Source organism: Ursus arctos, unplaced genomic scaffold, assembly GCF_023065955.2.
Source record: "Ursus arctos isolate Adak ecotype North America unplaced genomic scaffold, UrsArc2.0 scaffold_30, whole genome shotgun sequence".
In the NCBI taxonomy this organism is placed as follows: Eukaryota; Metazoa; Chordata; class Mammalia; order Carnivora; family Ursidae; genus Ursus; species Ursus arctos.
In genome coordinates, this window is record NW_026622986.1 from 4,406,704 (window position 1) to 4,433,513 (window position 26,810).

The 26,810-nt window shown below is 37.0% G+C and overlaps 1 protein-coding gene across 14 annotated transcripts in view; it reads right to left on the reverse strand.

Annotated features, from left to right (window-relative positions):
- The window catches only part of CREM (cAMP responsive element modulator), a 69,916-nt gene that overhangs the window by 39,066 nt on the left and 4,040 nt on the right, over window positions 1–26,810 (reverse strand). For 9 of the 14 annotated variants that reach the window (XM_026483429.4, XM_026483427.4, XM_044378557.3 and 6 more), the window contains exons 2-3: window positions 21,849–21,949; window positions 12,025–12,148 (exon numbers count right to left, since the gene is read on the reverse strand). In XM_026483429.4, the coding sequence (XP_026339214.1) occupies window positions 12,025–12,148; window positions 21,849–21,892 (168 nt within the window). In that variant the 5' untranslated portion in view covers window positions 21,893–21,949. Of the gene's footprint in view, window positions 1–181; window positions 390–413; window positions 430–12,024; window positions 12,149–21,848; window positions 21,950–26,810 lie in introns of those variants that run through there. The other 5 variants (XM_044378559.3, XM_048219477.2, XM_026483440.4 and 2 more) reach the window with 5 other exon arrangements.

The window sequence follows — 26,810 nt, forward strand, 5'->3', positions numbered from 1 at the left end:
CATAAAAAGCACAACTGAAGAGAGGGAGAAGGCCATAGGAAGATCTGGGAGTATATTCATCACTTTCCAACAATCACGTAGGCAGCTGCTCAAAAAACAAAAAAAATTTTCATAATTTTTATACCTCTTTTTATGAGGCTCTACAAGCGTGTAGAATGAACTCGTAGTAGACATAATTTACCTTTTCTTCCAGATCCCCTGAATAATCCTCGTCTACAGGATGCCTGAAACATAGATTATGCTGATGCCACCACATCCACCAACAACCCCAGTATAGATACTAGTTAATCTGAAGTTATGATGATGCAATTGACAGCCTTACTTGGCTTTGCAATAAGAAAAAAAAAACCCTTATAATGACACCTGTAACTGGGAAAACCTCACAATGTTGTAACACAGCACTTGATTCGCACCTAGTAGACCACCTCCAATCCGTAGCTAGGTTCCTTTATGATGGGGTTTATGATGTCACAGCACAGTGGCAAATGTCACAGAGCTACTGGGCCTGCATTCAAGACAGTTAATAAAGGATGAAAAAAAATGTGAATTCACAATATAACAGATTTCACTATCAATTCCGCTCCTGAGAAATAAAATCTATACCTTACCTATGTTAATTTTAAGGACTAAAATTAAAATCCACTAATACTCTAAGCAAGAAGTTGGAAAACTATCTTGATTTCTGTGTATTAAGACAAGATTCTTTTTTTTTTTTTAAGATTTATTTATTTATTTATTTGATAGAGAGAGACAGCCAGCGAGAGAGGGAACACAAGCAGGGGGAGTGGGAGAGGAAGAAGCAGGCTCCCAGCGGAGGAGCCTGATGTGGGGCTCGATCCCGGAACGCCGGGATCACGTCCTGAGCCGAAGGCAGACACCCAACGACTGCGCCACACAGGTGCCCCCTAAGACAAGATTTTTAAAAGAGTCTGTTTCTTCTGTGAGAAAAAAAAAGTGTTTACAGAATATTTCAAATATTTTAAGGTGAAAACAGGAAAATAATGACAGTGAACACTTGAATAAAGATGCAAAATATTTCATTTTATTTTTTTAAAGTTGTGCTTAATTGCACTAAATGAAGACAACACAAAATGAAAAACATAGAGTTGGTCTCATTTTAGTGTCTTTGTTTCCCATTGAGTTTTTTTAAGTGTGGCTAACAGATTGCAAAATTCAGTGCAGTTAAATTTTACTTAATTTTATGGGCGTCTGGGTGGCTCAGTCGGTTAAGCGTCTGCCTTGGGGTCAGGTAGGTCATGATCCCAGGGTCCTGGGATAGAGCGCCACATCAGGCACCCCACTCAGTGGGGAGTCTGCTACTCCCCCTCTCTCTCCCTCTTCTCCTCCTCCTGCTCATGCTCTCTTGCTCTCTCTCAAATGAATAAATTAAATTTAAAAATATTTTTTTTACCTAATTTTACCTTGAGAATTTCAGTTGAAAATATTTATTAATAACAGAGTTAGCCACATAAAACTCATATTTTTATATCTGTGTTAAAATTCTAAAGAGAACTATATGGGAATGCTGTTGCCTCACATGCTTTTTGTACGTGTAGAGCATAAACAGATACTGTCTGAAATCTATAACCTAAATAAAATGAGAAGGGGGAAGTGGATCACTGTTTCTGGTATGGTAAATATAAATGGCTGAACAGTAAATGTTTTTAAAAAAATTCTCTTGTGGGGCGCCCGGGTGGCTCAGTTGGTTAAGTGTCTGCCTTCAGCTCAGGTCATGATCCCGGGGTAAGAGGATTGAGCCTCACATCGGGCTGCCTGCTCCTCAGAGTGTCTGCTTCTCCCTCTCCCTCTGCTCCTCCCCTCACTCATGCTCCGCTCTCAATCTCTAATAAATAAAAGCTTTAAAAAAATTCTCCTTGAAAGCAAAACAAATATCAAAATTAAATCATTTTTAATTATACAGTCTATTTTCAATATATTTCCAATAAGCAGTGATGATCTTTTGAGGACAAATTAAAATTAGGGGTTCTTCATCCTTTGAAAAACAATGCTCCGGCTGATTTGTTTTTCCTACCCAATCTGTAGAGTATCTTTAGTTTCCTATTTGTAGCAGTTGGAACATCATTTTATATTCTAACCAATATGTGTTTCATTTATCATAATAGATATATATATTTTTAAAGATTTTATTCATTTATTTGACAGAGAGAGAGACAGCCAGCGAGAGAGGGAACACAAGCAGGGAGAGTGGGAGAGGAAGAAGCAGGCTCACAGTGGAGGAGCCTGATGTGGGACTCGATCCCATAACGCTGGGATCACGGCCTGAGCCAGAGGCAGATGCTTAACGACTGAGCCACCCAGGCGCCCCCATTTATCATAATATATTTTTAAAGTACTATGAAAATGAATATTATCTTTGTAGATATGTAAAATTCTTTTAACTCCAGAACTTTTAAATATCACTCCTGTACTTGGTTTCAGTAAGGCTGACACTAAAATTGGTCGTAATTACTAGCCAGATGCAAGTAATAAGCGCACATAATGAAGTTGCAGTGAGATTCTAAGCCCAAAAGGGCGTATATCCAGCAGATTTCTTACAAGAACAAACAGTAAATATTAAAACTACTCTTAACAATCATATAGATCATTTCTAATAATCAATAAGAAATGTATATGCCAAAAGCCAGGAACCACAAAATGAATGCCCAAAACCACTTATTAGCCAAGCTTCATGTTAATCTTTATTTCCGAGCAAAAAACTCTATATAAGAATGTCTATGAAGCTAACTTCAATTCACTTGAATTATTTTATTTCTTCTACCAATAACTTTGTGTAAGTCCTAGAGAGTACTGAGCTGGCAAAAACAAAAATCAGAAAACAAACAAAAACACCTAAAAACCTTAAGAGTTACAATAATAGGGGCACCTGGCTGGCTCATGTGGAAGAATGTGTGACTTTTGATCTTGGGGTCATGGATTCGAGGCTTACACTGGGTACAGAAATTACTTAAAAGATAAATAAGTAAACTTCTTATAAAATGGTTATAGTAAATAAAATGTGGTATATACATACAAAGGAAAATTATTCACCCTTACAAAGGAAAAAAATCCTACCATGGACTATGACATGGACAAATCTTGAGGTCATTATGCTAAGTGAAATAAGCCAGTCACAAAAAGACAGATACTGATGCATCGCCTTATATGAAGTATCTAGAAGTAGTTAAGTTCACAGAAACAGAAGGTAGAATGGTAGTTAGCAGGGCTGAAGGCAAGGGTAATAAGAAAGTTTTTGTTTAATGGATATAGAGCTTTAGATTCGCAAGAGGAAAATGTTCTGGAGATCTGTTTCACAACAACGTATTATTAACACCACCCAACTGTACACTTAAACCTGTTAAGACTGTAGATTTTATGTATTTTTTTACCACAAACAAAAAATAGCAATAACTATGGCCCCATATTTCGTGGATATAATAATTAACTGACTTGTCAGGAAAACACTCAATAAATTGATTTTATCAAAGGCAATGGGACTGATTTCTTCATTATCTTATAAAACATAATTCTAAAGCTCTGGGTGCTCTCATAGTCTTGGCCCCAGAGTGATGGTTCAACACATAGAATGGTAACTGATGCCAGAAATTATATGGAAACAACTACTAATACATCAAAATGGATAAAATTTAGATTTTCTATGCTCTTCACATACCCCAGATCAGAAGCTGAGTTGGGATCTAAATATGGAACTATCTTAATCTGCCACTGAATAATGAAGGCGTAACAGTATATGTATATGTACATATATACACACATATATACACACTATATATACATATGTACATATACAGTGCTCTACAGAAACAATATATAACATACTTATTGTCAATTATGATGGAATTTCTAAAGTAATGCCCTCTATATGGTCTGGTTCCACACTGAGTACCCTATGCATTATAAGTAATAAAGAGTAGAGTGCTTAATTAAATCTAAAGCCAGATCTCCTGGGTTCTAATTTCGGCCTTGCCTCTCACTAGCTGTGTGACCGACAAGTTATTCATTCAGTCTCTCTATACCTTATTTTCCACAACTGCTAAGGAGAAAGCAAGCAGTACCTATCTACAGAGTTGTTGTGAGGACAGAGTCAAAGTGGCTGGCACATACTGAGTATTCAATACTCACTTTTGTTATTTTTATCATTGTTGCATTTAAGTAATTTAGTCAAGAATTTGGAATTTAAACAATTTACATGTATTAATCCTTTGATTTGGAAAGGTTAAAATACTTTTTAAAGTCTTCCTCAAAATTCAGGTGGGGAAAGAAGAATCAAGGATTCACAAAAAACTAAGTCAAAATCTGAATCAGTAACAAAACATGGCTAGACTAAACTGCATCCTTAAGTTTTTTCAGTTTCAGTCCAAAGGTCAGAGTTCATACACAGGCAAGTCTGAGAATTTTGCTCCTAAAAAAGCATTATAATGAAACTCGGTCTTAACGTGACATCTAAAATCTAGTAATAAATTATATTTTAGATTTTTGGAGCCAAAATGGCATAAAGAAACTCTTGCAATGTTTTAAAATCCCTTTAAAAGAAATCCAAAGTACAAAAATTTAGGAGCATAAAATATACCATTTAAAATAAGTTCATAGTAACATATCAGAATGTTGCTTATAAAACAACTATGAAATTTTTTTTTAATATTTTATTTTTTTATTTATTTGTGTAAGACAGAGAGAGAGGGAGGCAGAGGGAGAAGCAGGCTCCCCGCAGAGCAGGGAGCCGATGTGGGACTCTATCCTAGGATCCTAGTATCACGACCTGAGCCAAGACAGACGCTTAACCACTGAGCCACCCAGGCACCCGTATCTTTCTTTTTCTATACCCTCTGGAGGTCTATTTAAGCAAAATAAGTAGATTTATATTACTTTCAAATGAATTCCTAAAACAACATATTTTTAAACCAGCATAAGCCACTTCATCTTAAAGCCTAATTGCAACCACTGGCCTAACTGCTACATTCTACCCATTTGAGGCCAGTTAGTAGAATGATAAAAGCAAACAATTACTGCACATTGACCTTGTGCCAAGCACTGTACTTGCACTTCACACATCATCTCCTTTATCTTAATCTATGAGGATCGAAGAATTCAGTTTATTAAGTATTAACGTAAAGCTATACATAAATATTAGGAAAATAATTTTGAGGGGACCAGGGTGGCTCCGTCGGTTGAGTGACTGACTCTTGATTTTGGCTCGGGTCATGATCTCAGGGTCGTGGGATTGGGTCCCACGTCAGGCTCTGTGCTCAGCAGGGAGTCTGCTTGGGGTTCTCTCTTTCCCTCTACCTCTGCCCCCCCCCCCACTGCATTCTCTTTCTCTAAAATAAATAAATATTAAAAAAAAAAAATTTTGTCTTTAGTGTTAAAATATAGTACAAAAAATACTTTGCACCACTACTTTCAAGTAAACAAACTACATTTAATTCAAACTGTGTATATGTATGTTTACATTAAGACTCTTTTTCCTTATACCAAGTACAAAGTAGTAAACAAGCCCTTAAAAAAGGGAAAACCGAAAAGTTCTAATAAGGACCTAAGGAGACCAGCTTATACAAGCAATACCTATCATAGTGTATTAACATATCTGATATCAAATATATAACCATTATTTTTTTAAAAAGGTATTTATTATCTGCCGAAATAGAAGTCTACTGCTGTATATAGAACATACCTATTTGAAGGTAAATTTTTTTCCTGAACTATTTCTGCTTGCATCATCTTTATCTGATAGTATGTCTACTTAATACATTCACTACCATAAGCAGACTTTTCTCTCCCATGTCTTTTTGGAGAACACTAGAGGTTTCTCTCTGCCAGGGCTCAGAAAACTCACATTTCTGAAGAACACTATTAAGATGTCATCATAATTAATCGATGAAGTGAAAATTTCCAAAAGCCTCTGTGTTTTGTAATTCCTTTAACAAATGTAATTCTTTCAACAGCTTGGGGTTTACAAAGCTTATAATAACTTTAAAAATTAAAATCAGGCAAAGTAACCTCTGAATATTAAAGGACAAACTACAAAAATTAACATTCTTTTTCTTCAAATTTCAATGTCTAGTCTACTCTTTTCATTGTTCTTTTTTTTCATGACTGTAGTAAATAAAATGTAGAATAAAATTTACCACCTTAAACCATCTTTTAGTTTATAGTTCAGTAGTAAGTATATTCACACTGTTGTGAAACAGATTATTCAGAACATTTTCATCTTGCAAATCTGAAACTCTATGTCCCTTAAACAACAGCTCTCCTATAAATCTTTCCCTTAGTCTATTCTTCTGCTAGAAAAAAAAAAATCAAAGAGAAAAGGGTAAAAAGAATAACTATGTTTATACTCCGTTGTTTTCCCATTATTGCTAGTGACAAATCACCTCTCTCTCTATGGAGAACTTAGAACATCAAACAAAAGGTATCCAAACCTCATTGAAAATCATTATAAATGACAGAAAATCTTTAACAATCTCTCCAACACTAAAACTAATTTGTATGCATTTTTTCTGATTATGAGTATAAAAACAAAATCTTTTTCTGAAATTTGACTGATTGCTTTATACGTGCTTAAATTATCTTTGAAATATCAAATTTTATTCAAAGTAGTATCATTAAGATGAAAACAGAGTGCATTCTAAAGCCAAAAACTAACCTTTAAAGAAATGTGCTGGCTATTATATACAAAATTACAAATACAAGTACAGATAATATAACAAATTCTTGTTCAAATTGAACAAAATGATCCTTACTATTAGCAGTTCACAAATTACTTTTAACTTACGTCCCTCAAACCCTGAATTACCTTCAAGAATGAATTACATTTTAAAACAGCATCTTTTCTTGAATTAGTTGACTAAAGAACATCATACGACACAGATTTAGCATTTACTGAAAAAAATTGTTTTACTTTTTCTTCCAACTTTTGTTCATTTTTAGAGAGAATTCTAAGCGAAGTAAAATATCATATAAAAAAATTAAAGCAATGAAAAAGAGCCAGAGGAAGGAATACATAAAAATAAGGAGCAACAGCAAGTCGATACCGAAATGAAAATTTTTACCTCCAAATCTTAAGAGGAACATTTTCCTCCTTCAGTAAGAGTCACTCAAGTAAAGAAATTAGTATGTTGAAGTTGAAAAACAAGATTCAATTGAACACTAAGCTTAAATCAGATCTACTTAGCTGACAGTAAATACACCAAACCAACCTAACATAATGCAGACCGTCTTTAATATACAAATATGACGTTGCTGACCCATTATCAACAGCAAATGTTGCATTTGTTTTGTTTTCTGATAGCCATCCACATCCTTCCTGGTCCTACTTAGGACCAAGAAAATGGATTTTTGGCACAGCCAGCCAAGGCAATGAGAAATGTCATTCTAATTTCCCACCAGATTGAAATAGAAAACACAGAACTCATACATTAAAATGTATCCTTTGTTAAATCATTCCTGCTTCAATCCCTCACCGCATGCCAGGACGACTTTACTCTGAGGTGCTCCTTTACATATTGTTTGCATTTAGAACAGACAGGATAAGAAAGGAGATTAGCAGAGTATAATCCTTGAACAACATTCCCAAGTAGTTTTATCTGTTCCCTATAGTCTAAAATACACAGGTCCATGGGAAGGTTAAATTTTATACTAGAACGAATTCTCTTGAGGCACTGTGCTGACCTTGATGATCTCCGGAGCTTCCTTCAAGCTCTAGGACTCCTGTGATTCTGCTCCTTTCATCTCTGCTGACACCTAGAGAACTGGTCATTTATAAAAAGAGTTATTCAGCTTTCAGAGTTGAGGTGCTGACCTCAGGCCCATAGGCTTCATCAGCAGCTACAAGGAATGAAGCTCTGGAAAGCTAGTTTTAAAGCACATCCTTTCCAGGGGCTCCATGTGGATAACCTCACCTATTCAGATCTTCATGGCGACATTAATAATCCCCAAGAGACTTCCAACAAGAAAAGTTCAGGGTGTCCTCACTCTTGCTTTCAGAGTAGATTACACATTTGTGAGACAAATGGGGAAATGTGAATAAGAAATGCGTATCAATGCAAGGAATTATGCTTTATTTTATTAGGTATGACAGTGACATTTGGTTACATAAAAAAATGTCCATAATCTTTTACAAGTTGCATACCCAGACGTAAGTAGGAGTAAAATGACATGATGTCTGAGATCTGCAGAAATGCTTAAAATACTTCAACAAAAAGAAAAAAAAAAAGGATAGATGAGGCTACGAAATCTTAGTAATTATCAAGTTTATGTATATATAAATTTATATACATAGCAGCATTATTCTACCTTGTATATGTTTGAAATCTTACATTTTAAAACAAAGTTTAACTTTCCATTACCCTTTTAAAGGATTCTATTATTTCCAAGGGGTATGTGGCTATTTTAAAACTACTTGTATATACAGCAAGATATATATATATATAGTAATTTTGCTTTTCACCATTTTGGCTTTTGGACGGGTTTTCTCCTGGCTTGGTTATTTAAAATAAACTCTCCAACTTATTACCAAGAGTTTTCCAGGAGCAGAGGGGGATGGAAATGGAAACTAGTTTTACATAGCAACACATACGCTTAACAAACAAGAAAGCAGCTTCAATTAAAAATAAATCAACATAAAAAATATCTCAGGCAAGAAGAAAGCCAACTCACAATTTAACCTCAATTATTTGCCACCCCCAGGATCTGTTTATGGCAACTCCTGCTTTCAGCTCTTTGACACTATCACCACTGTGACTTCTATTTACTTTTGACTATAGGTAGAAAGGAAAGATTCCATTTTTATCTGGGTAGTTATAAAACAGAAAAACTGGAAACTTAAAACTCTAGCCTCCCTTGGTGCACACGAAGGCCTGAGGGCCAAGAGCAGGCTCAAGTTGTCATATCTTCCTGAATGTGATGATTTTCAGAGCAACCCTGTTGGGCAGAAGCTTTGGAAAGCCCATGGTACTCAAAACTACTACTATCCAGTGACCAGATGCAAAGGATCAAACTGACTGAATCTTTTGGTCACACCTTTTGTTCCCACACTAGTTAACGATAATTTGACCATGTAAAAAGGAAATTGTTATAAATTCCTATCTATACCAAATAGTCCTCTTTGAAAAAAATGAAACAAACAGCAAGTATACAAGGACATCAGGAATTATTTAGAAGAGTCAGTCACTTTTAGCATACGTTATAGGTTTAATAAAGATTTCAATCTGATTCCATAATCCTATCATATAATATCACATCATATGAAAACTCACAAATGAACAGCTTCAGGCATCACAAGAACCTAATTGTTTAGAATCCAATTATGTTTAGAAAATTCTGGCTGCTAAGAATTGTGTCCTAATTCTTCAAAAAATCATGATCCATGCATGGCATAGAGGATAACTCTTAGTTAACCAAAGTAATCAATGAATCCAGCACACAGATTACTTCTTAATCTCTCAACATTCCCAATCTGTGAAAGATAAAAACCATAGTTTATTCTTTGATCAGATCTTTAAGACATATAGAAAATACCATAGCAAGGCCATGAACTTGCTATCCAGATTTAATGAATACCAACATTTGATTAGTTGAGAAAACCACAGGTTTTTTCCTAAACCTGATTCAGCCTTCTTGCGTCTCTCTCTCTCTCTTTCCATCTTCCTCAAAACACTCCATTTTGCCACACCCCTGTCCTCACCCCTTTGTCTCGCAGACTCATCTTTCTCTATTACGTTACGGAAAAAATTCTTGAAGAATCTATACTTCCAATTTCTACCTCTTCTTCCTCTTATTTCTTCTTTAGTCTATGAAAACCTAGTTTCTATTCACTGAACTCCTATTCAATTCCAAACTCTCATAAATCCAAGGTTATTTTTCAGGCTTCATACTACCTGAACTCTTTAGCAACTTCTGACTGACGCTTACGGAGCTGGGTGTCACCTAGGCTGAAGGTCCTCAGGATTGCAAATTATCATTTTTATTTTTTTTATTTACTTTTTTTTTAGAGATTTTATTTATTTATTTATTTATTTGACAGAGAGCTAGAGAGAGAGCACAAGTAGGCAGAGCAGCAGGCAGAAGGAGAGGGAGAAGCAGGCTCTCTGCTGAGCAGGGAGCCTGAAGTGGGGCTTGATCCCAGGACCCTGGGATCATGACCTGAGCCGAAGGCAGACGCTTAACCGACTGAGCCACCCAGGCGCCCCGCAAATTATCATTTTTAGACAATGGAGATGTATTGTTTTGACTGTGCAGGCCCAGAAGAGGGAGGGAAGGCTATGTGAGGGTCAGTGAGCCAGGACCTAAAGGGAGGGGAGTGGAGACAAAAGGAAGATTTGCTTTCAACTACCACTTTGGCAAAGAAGGGCAGAATTATAGATCAGGAATCATAGTGATAAAAACTCCAGAAGATCGCAAATTTATGAAAAAAATGTATGTGTATTGTATTCTTTTCATAAAGACCCGAAGACTAAAAGATATATAGCAAAATGTTAACAATGATGAAATCTCTGGGTGTTAAGATTATGGATAGTTTTTCATTTCTTCTTTATAATATATATTTTGTTCATTTTCTACAATTAACATACATTTTTTTAATAAGAAAAGGGCTGCCCCCCCTTTAAATAGCAAAAGGTCTGCATCCCTCCCTGTATTCCAGGGTAACAAAGAAGGGTGTTGCCAGGGAGATGCAGCTCCACAGAATACTTGGGAGAAAACCCTCGGGGAGCGAGTAGGTGTTAGGAGTTTGAAGGAGGAACGAAAAGCAGGCTGGGTGCTTGGGGCCCAGTCTTGGGAAAGAAAAGACCTCAAAGGAACCAGTCTGGTCTGAAACAACCCAGGAAGTACCTGGTGTTCCCCTGGACCTCCAGTCAGCCATCTGGGTCTATCCTCCCTTCAAGATACTACGAAAATCTCACAACTGCACTGTATCCCACACTACCATGACTCCACACAAAAGGTGTCTCCACTACTGGCTGGTTGACTTCCAACCCAACCTCCACACAGTCCACACAAATATAAGTGTTCTAAATACAGGGAACGTTGTGCTTCAAGAATATTTAGAATCCAGGATACTCTACGCTCTCAAATGTATACCACCTCTGCTTATGTTTACCTGGTCAACTTCCCAGCCCAGACGCTAGGCTCCAGTTAGCCTCTCTACCCATAGTTCCCTGACACCATGTACACTCTCTGGCTTTGTGCCTCTGTACACACTCTTCCCTGACCGAGAAGATGCTTCCCTATCCTTGTCCACGTGGCAAACTCCTATTCACCGTTTACATCTAGCTCAAAAGCAAAATCCTCCATAAAGTATTCCTAGTCACCTGGCTGCTCCCCCTCCGTGGCCTTAGTCATTTTGTACCTAACATTTTATAGCACTTCCTATACTGTTGGAGCTACCATGCAACTACCTGTCTTCCCTATTACACCATGAGATATTTAAAGCCAAAAACTACATTTCCCCATGTATCTAAATAGTGCCGAAAGCTGGAGGTACTCAAAAAATATTTGATGAAATAAGTAAATGAATGTGGTTGTTTTTACTACATATTTTTATAGATATCTCAGAAATAAATTTTAGGAGCTGAAAACCAAGCACTCACTCATTCTGGTGGTCTCTAAATGAAACCAGTTCAAAGACCTAACTAAAAAGAAAGTAAAGGTCAAACCAAATATATACCAAGCAAATATAAGAGTTCTGTCATATTTCCAGCTAAGAATCTAAGACTATACCAACGTGGAATTACCAACCTTCTGAAACAATAATTTGAAGATTATATACTGTAGGCAGGTTTTTGTTTTTCCTTTTGCATAGTGGTTGTGGTGGAGAGAGCACTGCAAAGTGTCCATTACAAAGTAACTAAAATATGTATCTTCTCTTTGAAATCTAATTAGTAAGAGTGGCTGATAACCAGGGAACAGGGGAAACTTAAGATCAACCTGAAGAAAACAGAATCTGCACATACTTATTTCCATATAGTTTAACTTCCATCAGTGCCTGCCTACTGCCTATATTAAATTTACCTGAGCTAAAGTAGGGATTGAATTTTGACCAGTCTGGGTCTGCATATGAGCAGATTCGCTCTCTGCCACAGAATCTGTTACACTTCCATCCTGCTGAGATTCAATTGTTTCCATGGTCATTTGTCTGAAAAGACAATAAAAAAGAAGAAGTATTAAGGCCCTATCTGAAAGATCTCTCTGCTTTCACCTGGTCTTCTGGTATTCATTTCTGTCATCAATTGTACTACCTTGTTTTTCAAGAAATAGGTTCAGTGACAGAGCCCTAACTCTCCAAACTAACTCTGCTCACCGCATAGGAACATTACCATTGCAGGGAGCACTGCAAAATGTTTTACGGCAATTAACTTATTAAAAAAAATGTTAATCTTATAATAAAGTCTCTTTGACAATTATTTTAAGCCCTCCAGTATAAATGAGTGAAAAAAGCAGGCTTTCTATTTTACAGCAAGTATAAACATTCTATGACTCTCAAGGCCTAAGGTACCTGATTCATAATATACAGTATCAAAGAACTTCCCCATGGTCTAAATTAAATGCATTATAATATAAAGATGTGTCTAGCTTTGCCAGCACTAACCAGTTTCTGATAAACAAGCCTCTCAAACTGAATCATGCAGAGTTGACCACATGTCCTACAGCTTCCCATTTCATTAAAGAGGAGAATCAAATTTTTCCAGAAAAGCTTTGACAGAATTCTATCTATGATATCCATTAAAGTTAATGATTTCTATTTCTATATAGAAGATAAACCATATAATGAATTTTATCCTACTAGAAGAAATACAAACTACAAACAAAATAAATTAAACAAAACCAAATATTAAAAACTTACAGGAACTATTCTCCCTGCTGTTACACATCTTTTCAACTGTTAATGATACAATGTGTTTTTCTCACTTTAGTAGTCTAAATACATAGCCAAAAAGTACGCAAGCCACTTAAAACTTTGAATGAAAACATCCAAATCCTTTTTCCAGATTTAGTGACCAGATCCTACAAATCTTTCATCAATGTCTGGCACTCTAGTACCTTCATCATCTGAATCCAAACCTTCCACTCACTCTCAAACCCATCTATACTACACTTAAGTTACTTCTCACTATTGAAAATCATTTCAAAACTTATAACTAAACATTACAATTTAGAGCAATTATAAAAGATAAAAATCTAGTCTACAATGAAAAGATGTCTTTCCCTTACTATTCCCCAGTTCCTTTATCTTTCAGTTCTTATTTTCTAGAACAGCCTAGACAAGTATAGATCACCCTACATAAACTTTTTGCATAAACCATAAAATAAAAATTGCATGAACCAATTCTTCTAGCTCTACATTTGCTTATGTGAATAGTTCCCAAGAGAATACCTCAAAACATGTAGTTCTGCAGGTAATGAAAAGGTATTATCTAAAAAAGAGGGTGAGGGAAACACTTAGTGAAAAAGTTCTAGATATCCAGGGTTAAAAGGTTTTCTTTGCTGCAGAACTTCTCAGAAGTCTGAATATGCTAGTGTGCCTTCAGGAGGTGGAGGGCGCAAATCCAATAGGCAGCATCTTCCAAAAGTATCTGACCACCAAAATTCTTTTCCCACAAGGCATGTCCTAAAAGTCGTGTTCTGAAAACAACTTGAGTTGTTTTCTTACACCTTTTAAAGTTCTCTTAAGGGCTCTGCCAAGAACTTGAGTCTCAACTCAAACACTATAGGCTAGAAGGCCTTCCCCACTGAACTATTCATTTTAGGAACATTTATTTAGCACCATCTACATGACATGCCCCCAAAATATAAAAGTGGGTAAACTGTAGCCCTTGCCCTGAAGGAATTCATTCATTAATTGGTCCCTGGACAACCTCTATCAGAAGTAACTAATGTACTTGTTGGGGGCGGGGAGCAGATTCCCAGGCTCAACCCCAAATCTACTGAATCAAATTTTCTGGGGCATCTAATTTTTTTTATATCCAAGAGGTTCTGATGTATATTAAAATTTAGGAAAAAACTTAGCTTATTGGTAAATTCTACCAGGTAGACCCATAAGGAACACATGTAAAGTAACTTCTTAAATTGTGTAAAGGATGTTATGTATAAAATACTTCAGGAAACATAGGAAGTAATGATTACATCTGCCTGAGGATGCAGTCATATAAACATATACTGAACAATGAGAAGAATTTCACCACGTAGAAGAGGGAAAGAGAACTATGAGAAGAAGGAAAGTGCAGAGTGTGGCTGGCAAACGGAATAGATTACGGCAGACAATCTAGGGGCCAGGAGCCTACTCAGATTCTGTGAGGAGGAGGCAAAGCAGGACTGGTACAAGTAGGGCTAGAAAGGTCGGATGGAACCAAAGAAGAGCTGTTAAAGCTCTAGAGAGAGGGGGCCTGGGTGACTCAGTCGGTTGGGCATCTGACTCTTGGTTTTAGCTCTGGTCATGATCTCAGGGTCCTGAGATCGAGCCTTGCGTCGGGCTCCCAGCTGAGCGGGAAGTCTGCTTCCCCTTCTCCCCCTGTCCCTCCTCCTGCTCTCTCCCTCTCACTCTAAAATAAATAAATCTTTAAAAAATAAATAAATAAATAAATAAATAAATAAAGCTGTAGAGATTAAAAAGAAAAAAGTCCACCTCACTCAGATGCCTCCTCTACTCTAGGTCCTTCAGTGTGTATTTTGTCCATCTGTACAGTATAACATTTCAACTGTTCGATAGCCATGTAGAATTCAGTCAACACCTGAACAATAAGCCAGTTAAGTCACCTGTTCATAGGCAAAACAAATGGCCTAAAGCCCATATACTAAAACTTCTAAAACAAAGAGAACCTCTCCTAGTCCATACTTTAAACCCATTCATTCTTATTTCAAATACAATTCTCATTTATCTGGTTTCTAAATATATTAGATATAAGACGTAACAGCTGACAACGGCAGGTACGGAGGGAGAACAATATAGAATAAAACAAACAGATCAAGAATCCCAAGTGTGTGGCAATTTGGGTCCATACAGGGTCAAGTTGCCAAGTTCTTTACATTCAAGAACTGAAAAATATATGAGTTAAAATTCAATAATGATATTTATAATAACTATCCTGAGTCATCAACTCAAGGTTAATTACACTCAGTATACTTTAAGAGGGATACACATAATAGAATCCAGAAAGACTTTCACCAAAAAAACCTCTAATGCTTAAAAAGGTCACCCTAAACTAGGACACATTTTCTGAGGGTATAATAAAAGACTTCATAAGTTATTAACATTTCAAAATGTTTCACACATGAAAGTGTTTTGTCAGGCATTTTCTCCTCGGTACTTCCCACGGTCCAACCCTTCGCCCTTTCCCTTCTTCAACCTACATACTCCAGCTTCTTCAATCCTACGTGCAGATGACGAGTCCCAAGTCTGTATTTGTGCACACTCCCCACCTATGAAGCATCTCAATCTAGTTTTCAGATGCCTGTTCCTTCCCTTCTATTTCTTCTTTTATTCAAGAGCATCACTACCCACTCAAGCACCAAAGCAACAAACTACAAGCATGTGTCTATATGTGAGTTGGTACCAGATTAGCGACAAAAACCCACAGAGCTAAGTATCAGCCAAATCAGGATGCCATGACGCCTGGAGCCTCCTCGTAAAGAAAGGCAGACATGGAAGGTCAGCGGCCACCCCCATTCATCCTCCCTGTCACATGTGGTACCATCTACTAGAACCTCCTATCCCAACACTGGACCAAGCTGCCAAGTTGCTACTCCTCACGACTGCCACCTTCTATTCTAAAGGCTACACAGCACACTTGGCCTCCCTGTAAGCCACAACTAAACCGTGATGCCCCTTCATACATGTCAGAATCACAACCATTAACGCCTCACATTCCTACCTCCCCAGTCACTGTCAAAGACGTAAGCTCCTCCCATACTTCATTGTCCCTCTCATAACTAGTCCTTCCTTTCCCCCCATAATTCAGTTGCTTACTCTTACACCTATTCTCCTTCCAAGCCCTTGCAACATGCTATCTGGAACTTCCACCCCCCACCCCAGCCTCTCGGTAGACAGCAGCTTGTCTTCCCATACCTAATCAGAATCAGAATGTTGACCTGGCAACCCCTTGATTACCACTACTATTTCTCAGCTGTTCCTCCTCTGTGCCTTTGTAGAAACCCCTATTCCATTGAGGCCCAAAGTTATCGGGTGTATCATCCTATACTCATCCATATGATAATAATTTTCTACTCACATCCAGGATGTAAACTGAAGACTCTGGCACTTAACTTAAAAGCTTTCCTCTCCAGAGCGCCTGGGTGGCTCAGTCAGTGAAGCATCTGACTCTTGATTTTGGCTCAGGTCATGATATCAGGGTTGTGAGACTGAGCCCTGCTTTGGTCTCCACCCTCAGCGGGGAGTCTACTTGAGATTATCTCCCCTTCTTTCCCTCTGTCAGTCCCTCCCCCCGCCCACCGCAACCCATGCACACATGCTCTCTCTCTCTCAAATAAATAAATCTTAAAAAAAAAAAAAAAAAAAAAAGCTTTTCTCTCCACTATTCTGTGATGTTCAACACTCAAAGGAAGGACCCCTGCCTCACCCTGATGCCTCAGTCCAAGACTTTCTCTACTCCACCGCAGCCATCTACTTAGCTGGTCGTACACTGGACCTACTCCATGTCCCAAGCTGCTCCACCTCTGCAATAACTAATTCTGACATCCCACTCTGACTATAATACCCTATCCTCCCAACTTACACCCACCCTTGATTACCCCCGTCACACCTGTTGTTCCATGACATCTCCAGACCACTTTCTTTCCAACAGCATCCCATTGTCTTCATAACCCATCCTATTCAGCTTAGAATCCATGGTTTCTCATTTTAATTATCGTTCCCAATACTCTAAATTCTCTTGTCCCTTATCTGCATAGTAAATACCAACCTCAGATAAAACTAGTTCTACCTCCTCTACACCTTCACCAAGGCTGATCAACAATACTGAATAAAATTATAAAACAGCATTATTAAGGCGATTGAATTCATGGTTTTTAACCTCAAATAGGCAGCAATCTTACTGCTTCCCTAGTGAACTTACTCTTCCATTCTCTACAACTCTTACCAATTTTTCTCCCTCTTCTCAAATCTCTGAGCTCACCTACTACCTACGCTCAATGTATAAAGACTTGCCTCCTGTTCAGATGAGAACTCCCTCAATTTCCTGCCACCAAATCAAACCCACTTACGTCTACACCCACCATTTTACCTTGCCTCCTGCCTCCCCACTCTTAAATTCTTTTATCTGTGCTTTGGATCCCTATTCAAGGGGAACTACATTATCAATTACCCTCCCTCCTCTCCAATGGTTTCCTCTTATCAAGATTTAAACAGGTTCAAGTCTCTTCAATCACACACACACACACACACACACACAAATCCACTCAACCAGAAGTCCTTTTCCAGCTATTATCTTGAACCTCTCTTCTTCCTCTCACTGCTAAACTACATTAAAGAATTTTCAACACTATATCCATTTCTTTACCTCCCACCTATTCCTAGACAACCCTAAACTGGCTTCAGCTTCACTAAATTTCTCTAGTAAAGGTAACCAATCTGTCACTAAATTTAACGTTCATTTTAAGCCCTAGCTGGCTTGATCCTTCAAAACTTGTTGGCATCTTCCTTCTTGATGTCAAAATATTGCGTTTTCTGCTCTCATCCCATTCTCTGACAACTCCTCCACAAACTCCTTTGCTAATTCCTTCTCTTACTCAATGTCAGCCTTCACACCGCATGTCTTCAGGGCTGTTTAGCCTTCTCACCTCACTCTCAAAGCTCCCTTTCTGTATTGTCATCCATTTCTCTAGTTTCAAACACCAGCTTCAGGCTTATCACTCTCAGATCTAGATCTCTAGCCCACAGGTCTCTCTTGAATTCCAAAATCATATATCCAAATAGCCTACCTATCATCTCCAAATAGGTGCCCTACAGGTACCTCAAACTCAATGGGTCCAAAACTAATCTCCTCTTCTTCCTCTACAAACATGTTCCTGTTTTGAGTTTCTTACCTCAGGAAATGGGGCTCCACCATCCATCAAGTGACAACCTGGGTGTCATCTCTGACACCTTCTCCTTTGCATTCCCTACAGCGTCATTACCAAGTGTGATGACTCTACCTACTAAAGAACAAGCTAGTCCCCTTCTTCACCACTGCTCAATCTCCCTATTCCAATCCATGCTAACAGTTCTCTTTCTCAAGCATACATTTCTGCTTTAAAAACTTCTCTGCTTAAAACTCTTCAGTAGCCCTCTATTGACTACAGGATAAAATTCAAACTTCTTACAATAATCATAACCATAACAACCATTTGTTGGTGCTTATCATGTGGTAAAAGCCTACTGGCTTTAATCCTTAACAACGTTATAAGATCAGGACAGTTAGTTCTTCTTTTAGAGATAATAAAAAAGAGATATAAGGAGGTTAAGAACTTAATCTTACCACCAATCTGATCTGATCAGAGTGGCATAGCCAGGTTCTGAACTAAGGTCTTTTTCCAAAGTCCATATTCTCAATTACCAAACCAAACTGCCATTCGATCTCTTTCACAATGTGACCCCATTTTACTTTTATGGCCTCATTGCCAGTCACTCCATTCTTCCCACATTCAGCATTCTGGCCTCCTCATAAGCCAGTTCTTTCAAATACACATCCTATTCCCCCAGTTCTAATCTTTTATATCTGTTCTTCTCTCTTCCTGAACTGCCCTTCACCCCTTCTTTGTCCAACAGGCAAATTCCTACCAGTTTTTCAAGGCCTGGCTGAAGGACACCATCTTTCAAAAGCCTATTCTAATAGCCTTGGGCAGAAATAGTTATTCTGTTCTGAGTTCCCAAAGCATTTTATGCAATACTTCCATTATAACACTTGTGTAGCATATAATACATTTATTCACTAAGTACTAACACTAGTGTAAGCAACTCAGGGACAGGAATTACATCTTATATTTCAATGTATTCCCAGTGCCTAGTACAGAATCTACTATAATTGGTAATTAAACCAACTGATCAACTATTTGGGAAGATTATTCAACTGTCAAATGTCACTAAAATGATAAAAAAAAATAAGGTTCAGAGAGATTAAGTGACGTTCTACAGGGCACATAATAGATAGCATGACAGACAGTGAACTCCAGTGTTCCTTCCACAACCAGTGTCCTGAGTATTCCAGTTTAGACAGTATTTTATAATAAAGATGTGCTTTTCAGCATGCTGCAACTATTGTTATAATCTTCACCCAGATATGCTTTGTCTTTCACACTAGGATGTAGGGACTCTAATTTTATACCATTTGTATTCTTCTAGAGTGCCTAGTATAGTGACCAGTGTATATCATTCAGGAAAGGTTTGATACTAAAATCAATTCATTTGAGGTGCGCCTGGCTGGCTCAGTCGGTGAAGCACACGACTCTTGATCATGAGTGCAAGCCCCACGTTGGGTGCAGAGATTACTTAAAAAAAAAAAAAAAAAAAAGACTATTTTTTAAAAATAATAAATAAAATAAAGTCAATGTATTTGAAGGTAAAAGTCATCTACAGAAGAGTAAAGCCAGTGCTTTCAATTTAAAATATATATCCTATTATTTTCAAGACTGTTTATTCTACTGATCAATATCCAACTGCTCTCTAGTACAACCTCCTAAACCCACTAAAACCAAGCCTATGCAGGACTCAGGGAAGAAGATTCAACTAAGAATTAAATGTTCAACATGGGTCAAGCACTAAAATAGGCATTTTCAAACAGTATTTCAGCAGGAGATAGAGGACTCAGAACTCAGTGTAAATTATATATATATATATATATATATATATATATATATATGGCACTAACACCTGTAAATCAGCCTCAGTTAGTCCAGACAGAATTCATCTATAAAGCATAAGAGAAAATTCATTGTAATCCTTCATTGTTCACTATGTATCTTATAGTTAAAACTGAAGAGATGTATCCAAGAATATGTTCCCCAAAATCTCACTTTCTATATCAAATATTAAACACAGTTGTACTAATCTATAAATTAATTGAGCAATATTTTAATCTTAAATAATAACCCTTATTAGGAGGACCAATTAGGAATCATCAGGTATCAAATATTTAAAAATAAAGACATATAAGATGAAGCAATAAAAAACGAAAACAGAAAGTCCATGAAGCACTATAAACTAACAGCAAGCAAAATACTGGCAGATATTTGGTTCCACAATTCTAAAAAACAGATAAAGATTGCTAAAAAGGGCATATTTAAAGTTATAAATGATTAATAGTAGTAGCAATATTCTTTTCATATGAAGGTTAAATATTTCCCCTGAAATCTTTTTTATATTATTTAGCAAACCATTTTCTTCTTTGACAGAAAAATAAATGTTATCCCAGTAGGTTCTAAATATATTAGGATTCAGTTTAATAAAATGCTAAGATAGCTATGTTTTAAAACAATAGGATCCACGCATTAGCACAACTTTCGAAGACTTCTAGGTTGAACTACTTTTAGAGGGGTAGAACTGTACTTGTTTGCTTACTCTGTTATTTTCTAGAACTTTTTTTTTAAAGATTTTATTTATTTATTTGACAGAGACAGCCAGCGAGAGAGGGAACACAAGCAGGGGGAGTGGGAGAGGGAGAAGCAGGCTCCCAGCGGAGGAGCCTGATGTGGGGCTCGATCCCATTACACCGGGATCACGCCCTGAGCCGAAGGCAGGCGCTTAACGACTGCGCCACCCAGGCGCCTCCTATTTTCTAGAACTTTAATAGAACATCTACATCCTACTGCAATAACCCCTCAAAACACTGAAGTACAACAGTACAGTACTCTCTGTACAACACAGTAGGTAGACAGCCCATTACATACCTTCAAGAACTAAACATGAAGGAATATATTCATAAAATTATATTTACAATTATAGAAATACTGAGGCACAATGACCAAAGTTATTTAGGCATCCCTATGTGTCAAGAACATGTAAGATATACAAGTAGAAGAAAAAATGAAAAGAAAAAGGAAAAACATTTTAAAGGAATGCTATCATTGGTACCTGGGAAAGTGTTCTTAAAAGATGAGAGAAGACAAAGAGAAAGGGAAATACAGGCCAAATCTATCTAAATGAAAGATAAGACAAAGGCAGTTTCCTAATTATAATTAAAGTGTTCAATGAACTAACAAAGTTCTAAAATCTTAGTTGTATCCAATTTGCAAAGACAAACTACACTGCAAAGCAACTATATTTACCCTTGTAAAATTTTAAAAATAGAATACAGCTGCAAAAGGAAAAATTATTAGTTGTTTCTAGTCTTTATTTATAAATAGTTTTACAAAAAAGTCCTAGAAAATTTGTTTTCTTTTTAAAGCTAGATCTCTGAACGTCTCTGAAAGTAGCCAAAAGAAAACTTGAAAAATTCTACCCAGGTTTTTATAAAAAATTGATAAGGACATTGCTCTGTTTTACATTAGGAACAAGCATAGCTTAAAGGCAAGGAAGGAAGAAAACAAAAACTCTGTCCACATCCTTATGTATGGTCTCCTTTCGAATGAGAAGGCCAGCATGCAACACAAGCTGAATGCAAATGTCCACTTCTGCCCTCCACTGCCTCACACGGTACCGGGGGGAAGATGAACACTTAGTTGAATGGCTGACCACTTCGGTACATTTTGTAATATTTTTTAGTATCATATATACACACATACACATATATACATTTATGGATACATGTCTACGTTTATATATATATATTTCATTCACTTATCCATTAGTTTAACTTTTAACGCTCTAAGCAGAACTTTCAAAGGAACAGAAAAACATATCCACCTACCTTAGATTTGTCTTAATATATTTTTTCCTGCCACATTTGCTCATTATTAAGACATTTGTAATCAATGCTTTGTTCCTTCTCTGTTTTCTTCTTTATTTATCCTGCAGTAAAAATGACAGTTGAATTGAGAGATCACAAATTTTATTTAAAAAAAAAACTCTCCAAAAAAAAAATAAAATCTCTCAAAACTACACCAGAAGAATACCCCCCAGAATACCCTAATTTCTATAAAACTGAAAAAACAGACTAGAAAGCTGAAAACTCTGTATTTTTTTCAATCTTACTTCTTTGCAATTTTCTTATCTTCTTGGAAAGAAAATTCAAAAACATATTTATCAGGTTATCTCCTAATAAAGAGAAAGCAGTGCTATCTGAATCATTTAATATACACCACATACTGCTCACAGTATCAGCTCTATTTTAAAATAATAATCACTTAATAAATGGAGTGAATTTATCATTTTCTTAAATTTCATTCTACTACAACAAATTTGTCAACCATTTTTTATTTATCTTAAATTCGAAATTGGCTTTAGTCAAAGAATTTTAACTCCAAACGAAATATTAACAGTTCCTTTAAAATCTCCTCCAATAGTCTACAGTCCACATAAAAAGCTGTTTTAGATACTCTTGCAATTAAACTCCATTTTTTTTTTTTACTAAAATCTGTTTGAAGTATATATTTGACAAACTGAATGAAGTAAAATTGGCAAAGAAAAAAGACAAAGGAACTGGGAGCCCTTAATTTACTGTAGAGATGGAAAGGACAAATGTGTGCAGCCCTAAGTGTCTTCTAAGCAACTTTGCCAGCAATGGTGGTACTTAGCCACAGACATACTGCTTTCAGGGTTTCCTTCTAAGTGGCTCCTCTAAAATCGTATCTTACCATCCTAGTCATTTTAAAACTGAGCCAGCAGGTTTGCTTAAGGGCTCTAGGACAATGGTTATTGCTACCATCTGTCCCCTATCTCCCAACATAGGGACAACGGGAGATGGTAGGACGCTTGAACCAGGCTACCTACAACATGAACAAAAAGCAAGGATGGTGCCATTCCTTTGGATTAAACCTTATTCTGTTATATTCCACTGGTGCTTTACATTGGGACATCTAATCTTCCATAAAAACTGCATAGCCTAGAGGGCAGGGACCAGCAGGAAGAGACATAATAAAATGTCCCCACTCTCCAGGAGATTGCAATTTAATGAAGGAGACAGATATTTAAACAAAGAACATTGATAATATTTTTTGAATAATAATGATCATGGCTCCACATAAAAAGAGAAGTAACTGCTAATTTCTATATTTCTATTGGAAATACCATTTTCTCTGTTTAATTTTTGAATGAGTAATAATTCTTACAGTCCAGAATTCAAAAAGTAGCAAAAGGTATGCACCGAAGTCCAGGAACAGCTACCCACTTGCTCTTCCCAGAGGCAATCAGCATTGAAGAAAGTACCAGCTTCTAGCCACCACAACAAGATGTCAAAAGGGAAAACGACTAGTCTCATACCAGAACAAGGACCATCAGACAAAACTGATTCTGACTCAGGCTTATCAAAGAATGATTGCATCCCATCAACTCTCTAAAAAGTCATCACGGATTGATTGCCTGCTTGCCAAATCTAAAACAATGCTTTCTAGTCCCTACCTGCCTTACATACCTACAGCATTTCCTACTCCCTAAATTTTCTGCTCTTTGAACTCTTTGGAACACCTTGTTCATGCTTTTCTTTCAAATTATCCAGTCCTTTGTCCTCGGTCTTCTTTGCCCACTCTTTAAAGGCTGGTATTCCCAGGCTTCCTGTCACAAAAATCTCCCCACACAGGCTCCCTAGGCTACTTCGTCCTCACTTGATCAGTCTCAGATTTCATCTGCAGTCTAGACTTCTCTCTCCTGGGCTCCAGAGCACAAGCATCTGCCTACTAGATATCTCTTAATGGTTTCCTCACAGATCCTCAAGCCCCAAATGTTCAAATCTAATCTCAAAGCCCTCACTCTCCATCTCTCCTCTTGCTGTACTCTTATCTCAGTGAGTGACATCAACACCGACTCAGCCACCCCATCTGGGAGTTCTCCTCTCCCTTCATTACCCACTTCCCTGTCCTCAATTCCTGAGGAGGGAATGTGGTCTAGTGGTAGCAATAGTGTGGGTATAAAAAGCACTGGCATTGCAGCTGATCTGGGTATTACCCTGCCCTGAGTTCTATTGCTTATTAGCCATATGATCTCAGACAATTATAAAATTTTCCAAGCATTCTTTCCTGTCAAATGGAGATCTTTTTGTGAGGAGAAAATGTAATAATAAACATAAAATGTCTGTGCTTGGAATATAAGCAAGGACCACTACCTAACTCAGCGTCAATAATTTTATCTTCTGTCTTTTGGCTCTCCTCCATTCTCTCCATCATCTCTGACACTGCTTAAGTTCTGAAACTCATTATCTGACATGATTAAAACAATAACTACCTCCCTGTAAAGCAATTCGTCTCTCCCTGTAATAACTTCACCTCACTCAAACCTCTCTCAACCCCTCTTAATCTATTCCACTAGACCACAACACTCTGTTCAAAATGCAAATCCAAACATGCTATTTCCGTATTCGAAATCCGCCAACAGACCCCTTGCCTTAATAAATAGCAAAGTTCTGAGCACTATAGTTTGAGGTACTTGGTAGAGGCTTAATAAAGTTTATTGTAATTTTGAGGTATACCAATCCTCTCCATTACATTACTTTTCCAGGTTCAAAATTACCTTGTATAGGTTTGTAAAGCAGGAGATGCCATTTTACTAAAGTATAAACTGTGCATACTTTGAAAAACTCAACTGCTTTTTATACTATTGATCTCATCCCAAATCTGGTTTTAATGTCCTAGAACATGCTACTCTTTGGCGGACAAGGACTGACTTACGGTCCCCCACTCCCACTTACACAAACACCTGAATGGTTAAGAGCTCAAATGTCCCAATATGCTCTCATACTGAGCTTATTATGATATCCTACTTAGCCTAAAACATGCCCCTTGAATTCATATTTCATAATACGGTCTGAGGTTTTAATTTTTAAGCTGATCTCCTTACGCCTAAAATCACAAAGGATACTAATGTAATGTCCTGGATACCACCAATTTTCTATAAAAACATCTCTTTTAAGTCCTATCTAAGGAAACTTTCTCTTTTAGAGTGGAAAGGCATATCTTAGATTAGTTTATTATAGGCAAATAAGAGCTTGTACTAAGAGAGGAAAATGAGGTCAAAATTCTTTTGCCTATATGTGAATTTCTGTGCTGTATCTGGAGAAAAGCCATTTATCATACTGGTAAAAATTTTCTATCATATATTAGGTTTGATTACCAAAATCACATGTGGCATTCACCTTATTCTTCATTGTGTGTTATTCTATTCATCCTCTGGCATACAGATACAATTAATTTCATTGCTATCAAGTATCCCTTAACATATATCTCTCTATAATAGGTACTTAAAATACATTGGGTAGGGGCGCCTGGGTGGCTCAGTTGGTTAAGCGTCTGCCTTCGACTCAGGTCATGATCCCAGGGTCCTGCGAACAAGCCCTGCATGGGGCTCCTTGCTCAGCAGGGAGCCTGCTTCTCCCTCTCCCTCTGCCTGCTGCTCCCCCTGCTTGTTCTCTCTGACAAATAAATAAATAAAATCTTTAAAAAAAAAGAATCAAACTTCTTGGGCAACTTTACTAGAATATAAAAGCTTACCTAGCCAACTTCCTCCTCCCCAACCACCTCTCTGTATGAACCAATGTTCTCCCTTTCTTCTATAAAACCCACAGTATAGCTAATGCCTACAGTCATTCTCTAGTGTTCCCAAGAGCTTCTGTTTCTAACAGCTGTTAGTCATATTTATCACCTAGCTTGATTATGCCAGTTATACTTACTGTTGTAATTTTGGAATTCTGTTAAATAGCATGTTAAATTATTAAACAGATTAAAAAGATGAAAAAAGAGCTGCTTCTGTGAAAATAAAGTTGACTACTTTGGAAAGAGAATAAAGACAAGCTAGGCTGCTTTTTTTAAAAAAAATCCTGCTTTGGGGCTAGATATTACAGTTGGAAAGAACTATAAAATGTTGGAGAAATATGACAAATATGTAGAGTTCTTTACAAAGACACTTGCAAAACAACCTAAGTTCTTTCTCTACCTTCAAGAACCCAAAAATAGAAATTGTAAATTATGCATTGAGGTAGTTTTTGCAGGAAGGGGGAAAAAAAACAAAACAAAAAAACAGCCAAAAAAACCATCCCATGTTGCAATTAGTACAGTCAAAATAAAAAGGAAAGAATGTGGAATAAAAGGTGATACGCCTGTCATGGAAGCAGGAAGAGAGAGAGACCACAGAAAAGTATATCTATTTCTCTGGTTCTGGAATGATGCAAGGTATTAGTTCCTTGGGAAAGTAGATCTTCCCAGGTTAATCATAATTTAAATAACAATAGCGAGTAGGGCTTGAAAGATAAGGGAAGAACATGAAGTGCATATAGAGCTGGTTCTTTTCAGTCACATCAATGAAAAACTAGAGAGAAGTTAATTCCAAAGAGCCAAATACCTGAAGTTGGTAAGGAATGAGCCTAAGCTTACTACGCATTTTAGGCAAAGGAGATGAGTACAGGAGAAACAAAGTGGGAGAGTGGTGACAGGAAATTATACCACTTTTAAAGTTTTGTAATCATTGTGAAACAAAGTTATAATAACTTTCAAATAACATTCTTTACAATTTTGCGTAAAAACAGAAGTAGCCAGGAACAGTACTTATAATTGACACACTTGCAAATAATGTCTTTAATATTTTAAACATGAATCATACAGAAAATCAGATGGCTTTCTAATACAGATTCGAGGCCACTCCAATTTAATTGCTTCAGATACCTATTACTTAAGAAACCTTAACTCTTTATAAAGTCACCAAAGGATTAACTATTTCAGCATCCCTT